We start from the raw sequence: 8,270 nt of genomic DNA, 5'->3' as shown, positions 1-8,270 counted from the left end.
GCCGCCTGCCAATGACCTAGCCCAGGCAGCGCAAGCGCTGGGAGGCGCTCCAGCAGCGCCGGGCCTCGGCCCTATAGGCTCCTAAGCCAAGTTCCTGCGGAAAGCTTAGTGTCCAGGGCTGTAGTGGGGCGCTGGCAGATGAGGCGCAGCGCAGGGTTGGGAGCTTTGCCCCTGCAGCCTCGCCAGTGCAGGATTACAGCTGCGGATTCTGCAGGAATGGGCAGCGCCTGCGCCTGCACTTCGCAGCCTCCACCCTCCTTGCTCCACATGGTGAGGGGGAGCGTCACCGCTCACAAGCTAGCTTCTGCAGCAGGTGCACTGAGTCTGATTCTCTTTTCTGCTCCGCGCTGTCTGGACCACAGGACATTTTCCTGAAGGTAAAGTCCACAAAGTGGACTCACTCTTCCCCTCAATCACTTTTGTTCTCCTGCGATTCCGCACATTCAGTATTTATATGGTCAGTGTTTTGTCTTTCGAAGTGGTTTACCCTTGCAATCTCAGTTCTTTGATGCGTTTTTCTTTTAAAGCTGTTTGTCACGTTTGTCCGTCGTCTCCTAAGAAGGCAGCGCTTGTGTGCTTGCGCGCGCGTGCGTAGATTTTCAACTTCTTTACTCGAAGGATCCAAAATCAGAAGTGGCCATTTTTACAGTGTGGTACAGTCAGTAGAAGTCTGTGGTTTGAAAATGCATAATAAAGAGCTGAGAAACAGGGTGTGAGGAACTTAAAGGACTTGCAGAGATTGTGGGAAGGGTGTGGATTTAGAACCAAATGATTTTTATTTAAACACTCTTGTTCTTCTTTAGTTTTTAAAATCATGTAAGTAATTTTTAAAAAAGAAAATATAAATATTGCAATTTCAGTAGAAGCAACCTATAAAAGTTTCACGTAGAAAATATGTACAAATAATAGTATGGGCAGGCTATGTCAGAAACATAGATGTGGAATTTTGCCTTTCCACAAAGTCAAAATTTGATGGATAACAAATTTGCAACTATGTTAACTTCATTGGGTTTGGTTTACTAAGTAGTTATGATTTTAATTTATAGTTGTGGACATAATTCTCAGATCACACATGACATTCACACAATGAAATTGTGCATGTATATGTATATCTACGTACATAAATGTGCATATGTGTTACAGAATGGCTAAGAAAGGGTTAAAGAGCTTACAGGGTCCAAAGAGGCAGTATTGAAGATACACACAGAGAGCTTTATTAATAAAAGGTATGGAAAAGTGTCTTTAGGTGACAGCTACAAGGTTTCAGGAACAAATGACATAATAGTGTATTGTTCTGGGCACAGAATTGTCAGATTCCAGGGGCAGGCCTGTTTGAATGCCAATTAGAAATGGGCTGTAAGTCAATTGCAGGAGAAACTGTGCTTCAGCTAGAGGCTTGGTCCTTGCTGTGGCAGTTTTCCTGGTGGGAACCCATGGCCAGTGACCAAGTGATTGGTCAGTATGTGTGCCATAATCTTGCCTTGGGATGCTCCTTCTTTTATAGACAAGGTGAATAAATGACATTATTTGTTGGTCTTGTGTGTTTGATAAATTCTGTAGCCTGGTGTTGTTCATATGGTTTTGCTATGCCTGTATGTCCATGTGTCCGTGACTCGATTTAATAAGTTCACAGGTGGTTGTAGCTTACTTGTGTACAAATAAGTTATTTATCAGACTGTACCTTATAATTTGTGCTGGACAGATGAATATTGTTTACTTCCAAAAAGGAGATAAAAAGTCATCCTGCTTTGACATTTGAACTCAAAGTTAAGGAAAATATTGTTTTCTAAAGTAAACTGCTCCAGGGCAAGGTACTGCCTGAAAGTTATTCTTCAATATAATTGGGAGTGACTTAGCACAGGGCACCACCTGCTTTCCACAACTCAGGGTATTTTTTTTTTAAAAAATTAAATAAATGTTTCAATATATATGCAGTTAACACCTTTCATTTGCTGATGTTAATGTATTTGTAAGTAGAGCTTTACTCTAATCCCATCATATTTGCATATTAATTGACTTAATGTGGAAATTGTATTTTGCTAAATTTGGAGAAAACAATGCGAAGGAATGAACTGTACTACTTTTTAAAAGAAAAAAAATCAGTGCTGAAAAGAGTGTTACTTGCTGAAAGCCATATATTCAGTAAGAGTTAGAATTAAGAATCTTCTAAGCTCATCCGATTGAGCTCGATATTGTGCACACTCTCTACCTTTCTCCTACTGCATGTTTTCAGGTAGCCACACCTTTATCAGAAAATGGTGTTACTGTTTCACTAGGATTAGAAATCTAAATTACTGATGAAAATTCAAGAAGAATTGAAGACAATCATCCATATCTTTTAGGAGACTCATTTACATACCCCTAAGAGTAAAATAATGATTTGGAAACTAAAAGTGGAAATTTAAATCTCCCAATTTATATAATAATTAGTCTAAACAATCTTTTCAGTTAGTACACATGTGTGTACATGTGTACGCACGTGCGCGTGCGCACACACACACACACACACACACACAGAGAGAGAGAGAGAGAGAGAGAGAGAGAGAGGTGTCCATGGATTAATCTGATTTATTAACATGGGTTTTCTGTTTTGTAAAACTGAGTAAAATTCAACAGTAGATGTAACTCTGTCATATCCCAGTCTTTTCCTAGTCATGTGAACATAGTATAATATTAGGAACTATATTAATGTATTCATTGTAGCTATAATTTAAAGGGGAGCATATGATTAATCTTTAATGGATTTAACCAGATTGATAAAACTTTCTGAAGCAGTAGTTCTCGTGTTCTTGGTCTGTCTTCTACCACCATAATCCACAATTTTGTGTCTGAAATTCTCAGGAGCAAATGTTTCAAAAACTTTATACCATGTTAATCATGTAAGATCCACAATAAAGTCAGGAATGATACTTCTGAATCTAACAAAACAGTAATTCTGCAATGAAACAAATATCATTTTAATACAGATTCTTGTCAATTGAGGTCAAAGTTTATGTAGAAATGATTCACAAAATGTTTGCTTTTCAAAGCATCTTTGATTTTAGATGTGCCTATTATTAGTTTCTAAGTCTTAAGAATATTTCTGTCATCATTGTATGTTGTAATATTAGGAAAGATGACCTATCATTTTAGTGTCACTCATGCACAATTCATGAAGCTCTGTATTCCAGAAGTTGTACTGGATGGATGATAGTCAGGAATCAGATATGTGTGGTATAATTTGGATGAATTTTGGAATAGAAATGATAGTGTAATAAAATATTGCATGGTGTAAACAGCTTTTATATGTGGAGCATCCTGGATTCTGGGATCCTGGAGACAGATTGATAGGGAAAATGTGAAGATGGCTCCTAAGGATCTTGTGTTATCCTCTCTTGTCAAATAAGAAGAGTCTGTGATGTATAATATGATGAGACGTTTTATGTGTGAGAAAGAAGGTTTTTTGCAAATATGTCTAGGTTCCCATCAATAGTCACTCATTTAAGGAGGTTATTCAGAGTGGACCAAGACTAAGAAAGTGAGGTTTTAAATTGGACTGTGCTCATCCTGAAAGGCTGTATCTATAGGAAGGAATATGGAGGAGAGGGGTTGTGGAAAGGAACTGCATGAGGCCTCTAGGATATATGACTAGAACCAAATTCTGTCCCCAAACTCATTAAGCTTAGAAATGAGTTTCTTCTCATAGAATGAAACTTGGGTGATTGATTCCACCCTGTCACTGTGTAGATAACCCATCATGGACAGTATAGGCCTTTGAACCTTCAGAACTGCAAACTAATAAATGGCCTCTGTATTAAGTCATTCCATGTGTGGTTGTTACCTAAAAGAACAAACACACATGGAATCACTGGGTTATAGAAAATGCATAAGTTCTACTTAAATACATACTACCAAACAGTTTTTTAAAAGTCGTAGTACCAGCTTACATCCACAAAGGTCCTCCATACCCTCTTTCACTCTTGAGGATGGCAGGTTTTTTGTTTTTCCTTACAGATGCTAACCAGGCTTACTCGTATCTCCCTATGATTTTAATTTGTAGCAAAAGTTCAGAGCAGAATTTTGTGAATTATCTGTTGAAATTATTGTGCTAATGGTTAATTGCATTTTTCTTGATTTGTTGTTGATGGTGTGTGCTTAGTTAGTGCTTTCCTTAATTATTAATGATTTTTGTGTCTTATATGTTTCAGATATAAGCTTTATATTGTGGAATTGATTTTTTGTGTATGCCAGGTTAGACATCACATTTATGTGTTCTCTTTTGGCTTCATGACCAATTAGTCCAGCCCTGCTTACATACATTTTTTTCCTGCCGTTCCATCCTAGGCATTGTACTACTAGTTTTGCTGAGGGTTGATCCCTTAGGTGTGCCTTGTTTGCGAATTCTTTATTCTTTGTTGCTCAATATATTTTTATGTGAATAAAGATATGCCTATCTTTATTCCTATAAAAATAAACTATTTGTATACAAAAATAACAGTAAAAGTCCCTCAAATTTCTTATTCTGAATGACTTTGCCAGATATTGAATTTTTGTTAAACACATCAGTTTCCCAATTTCCACTGACAAATAATCTCTTGACATTTTCATTGTGTGTCATTCCATTGTGCTTTGTATATAATTCTAGTGAGAATTTTGCTTTAAATTCTGCAATATCATTTTTCTTATCATCAGCTAATTAAACTGTGGGTGATGGACAGCTCCATATGAGTTGTTTAACTGAACTGTGGGGGGGGGTCTGGAAAATATTGGCAGCATAGAGTATTCCACATTAATAAAAAATTCAATATCAAATGTATAATGAGTTTGATAGATGTTTGGGCCAGAGTTCATGTGCTCCAAACCTCATTTTGGACTTGGTTCCAAACAGAGCAGGTATTTTGCATCACATAGTTACTGGTACCTGGAACACATCAACTCAGACTGTTGCTCATTATGGATTGCAGTACTCTCATAATTTTTTAAAAGATTGTTTTGCTCTTACAGAACCATTATGGTTTAATTATTTAAAAGGTTAAACATTTAACATTTTTATAATTATTTCTCAGTGTATCTAATGTTAGCTTCTTTTGGATTATTTAGAATGTTTGATTTTTTAAATTACCTTGGAGTTTCATAAAATGTACTTGGAATTTCATAAAATGCACTTGGATTATTTAGTTAGAATGTTTGATCTTTAATATTACCTTTTGAGTTCTGGCTTGAGTTTCATAAAATGTAATTGGAACTTCATAAAATACACTTGTATTATTTAGTTACAGTGTTTGACTTTTAAAATTACCTTTTGAGTTTCTGACTTGAATTTCATAAAATGTACTTGGAATTTGCTTGGAATTGTGATAGAAATTTCTAATAATTTCTGAAATAACTTTAAACATACTCCTAACATTTTCTTTTATTATGTATTTATGCTTCATTTTTATATAAAGTAGCATTCTAGACATTGACAATTATAAAGTATTGATAAACTCTGAAAATATTTGAAGATGTTCTATGTCCTGAAATATCAAATATTCAGCAAAAATTTAATTCTTTATGCAAAAATAAATAGGGTCATCCATCCTGTTAGTATGAAAGTTTACAATCATATTTAGGAAATGACAAACTTTTATGTAACTAGAGAACTATTAAAATAAATTTATGATTTATTTTTAGCAGGAACCATGAACAGAAAACGTCTGAAGAAGCTCTGTTCTAACCCACAGTTAACATGCTGTGCGTCTGATTAATGGCAATTTGCTTTAATCTCTTTCAAGAATGATATGGTGATGTCTGTCCAAGAATCTTGTGAGATTTTATTGTTTTGCACTTGATACTTTCTCATGTTACAGGAAATGACATTTCAAATTTTCTTTACATTATTTCTGATCTTAGTATAGAGAAATATAATTCAGTTTTATAATATTGATTTTACAGCTCATGACTATTAAATTAATTTATTTTAATATTTGACATGTGCAAGCTTTACATTTTTTACAAACACTTTTGTTTATTTTTTCTTTTTTTGTTAGATATTTTATTTACATTTCAAATTTTACATTACATCTTTTACAAATACTTTTTTTTAAAGTTGGATGCATGTCGTAGGCAGTATTCTACTGCTGTGAAGAGATACTATGACCATGAGAATTCTTTTAAAGGAAAGCATTTATTTGGGGCTTGCATATAATTTCAGAGATTTAGTCCATTGTTAGAATGGTGGCAAGCATGCAGGCAGACATAGTGCTGGAGAAGTAGCTAAGAGTTCTACATCAGGATCCCCAGGCAGCAAGAAGAGACACTAGACTTCGCTAAAAGCCCACCCTTAGTGACACACTTCTTTTAAAAAGGATCAAGCAACAAGCCCACAGGCAGCATGTGCATGCACATATGAACACACACACGCACACACACACACACACACTTCCACATATATGAACTATCATTCTCTGCTATTTTAAAATCTGTACTAAATGATTCCAGGACCAAATAGGTCCTATTTTGATTCTTACTATTTTAATGTTTCACTTGACACTATATTTCTCTTGTTTTCTGATGCTATATTTTTCTTTCATGTATTAGGTGCTTTCTGCTCCATTCTGGCTCTGTCCATTCTATTCTATTCAATTGTCTATATCATAAGATCTGAGTATGCGTTTTTTCCCCATTTCATTCTAGTGTATACTCAGTCTCCATTTCATCGATTCTGCTTTCTGTTTCAAATCCATTTGCCATTCCACCTTATTAGACACACTAAACACCATTCTATTCTCTTTTTGTGTCCAAGTCCAGTTGCTAATCCATTCTTTTAAGTGTCCCATTTGTTTCTGCTAAAATTATAAATGTGCATTTGCTTATACCAAGAATTTCTTCCTCTCAAGACTGATTCACAATAAAGACACATTTGAGTACAGTGATGGTGACGTGTATTTCACACTGATATGAAAAAATAGAGAGAGCATACATATTGGTCAGTATAAGAATGTTTGAAAACATATGTTTCCTCCCTAAATATTTTGTTGTTTTGAGACAGGGTCTCATGCAGCCCAGGATGATCTTCAAATTGAAATCCTCCTCTTACCCTTCCCAGCTCCTTGTCATCAAGTAATCATTGATATGGAAAAATGTATTTTCTGGATACCCCCCAAACAAGTTACAAACAATACTTATGATTGAATAACTCCATTTTCATAAAACTAAGAAATATGTATGAGTGGCCAGTCTATAAAGTTATAATTAATCTTTCCCAGTATTAGATTGTAGGCATGAGAAAATTTAGGTGCTGGTTTTGGTATATTTACTTTTCTGTTTCGGGTTACCAAAAACAACAGCCCTGATGTAGTAATTTAAAATGTGTATAAATATTAAGGTTTAAAATCTGTGCGGAGAAAAAAAAAGCTAGAAGAGGAGCTCAAGTCAGTTAATTCATCAGCTGAATCTTAGGCGGTCTGACCTGTACCTCAGTGCAAGGCAAGGAAAAGCATCTTACAGGAAAATTGTAAAACTTGGCCTAGTGTTTGGGACCTGATATTCCTTGCCGAACATTTTAAATCCAAGACAATGTGTACTTTATCATCGCCTTTGAAATCCTTATACCTCTCAGCAAACTTAAAATCTACTAGATGCCCTAAGCCAGGTCACCTGGTTACTTAAAGGAGCGCCGTAAGGTCATAAGTGGTCTAGGTGATAGAACGTTTTAGTCAGCGTGTAGTAAATCTTTAAAGTGATTCCCGGACCGATCACAAAAAGTCAAAACTCATTTAGGATGTTGCATGTAACTCATAGATTTTCCCACTCAGGTCAGGGTGGAAGGATGGGGGAGGGTGCCGTGGGAGTGGAAGAACATAACCAGAAACCTCTAGAAGTTTCCCTGGCCTCCTCCCGCCCAGCAGCAGGCATTGCCAGGTAGAGGAAAGTCCAGCTGCAAAAACTCTAGGAAGTTGGATCTGGTAGCAACAGAGTACTTCCAGTTGACCAATCACAGGCTAGAATTTGGCCAATCCCACCCACCCAGCCAGCTGTATCCGGTCTCTACCCCACATCATCCTCCTCGCTGGGTCTCCGTCTTGCGACGCTGCCCGAGAAGCCAGTTCTCCGAAACAGTAAGAAGCGGTTAAGCCGATATGGCCTCATACTCAGCCCCAGAGAAGGAGCTGGAGGCACTCAGAGACACTGTCGAGGCTGAGGCCGAGTTCGAGGCCCAGGCCGAAGGTGCTTCAGGTCCCACAGCCCGCAGTGGCGCCTCAGCCTCAGCGGCAGGCCGCGCTCTCCAGAGCCTCGAAGCGGAAATGGCG

General features: G+C 36.9%; 1 protein-coding gene across 1 annotated transcript in view; it reads left to right on the top strand.

The window, feature by feature from the left end:
• Positions 1-8,099: 8,099 nt before the first annotated feature.
• The window catches only part of Ezhip (EZH inhibitory protein), a gene marked incomplete at its 3' end in the record, with an annotated part of 2,894 nt that continues 2,723 nt past the window's right edge, over positions 8,100-8,270 (top strand). The window contains exon 1 of the mRNA XM_031371857.1: positions 8,100-8,267. Within this exon, the coding sequence (XP_031227717.1) occupies positions 8,100-8,267 (168 nt within the window). The remainder of the gene's footprint in view (positions 8,268-8,270) is intronic.

This window comes from Mastomys coucha, chromosome X (genome assembly GCF_008632895.1).
Source record: "Mastomys coucha isolate ucsf_1 chromosome X, UCSF_Mcou_1, whole genome shotgun sequence".
NCBI classification, from domain to species: domain Eukaryota; kingdom Metazoa; phylum Chordata; class Mammalia; order Rodentia; family Muridae; genus Mastomys; species Mastomys coucha.
This window is presented reverse-complemented; position numbering and strand designations above follow the sequence as displayed.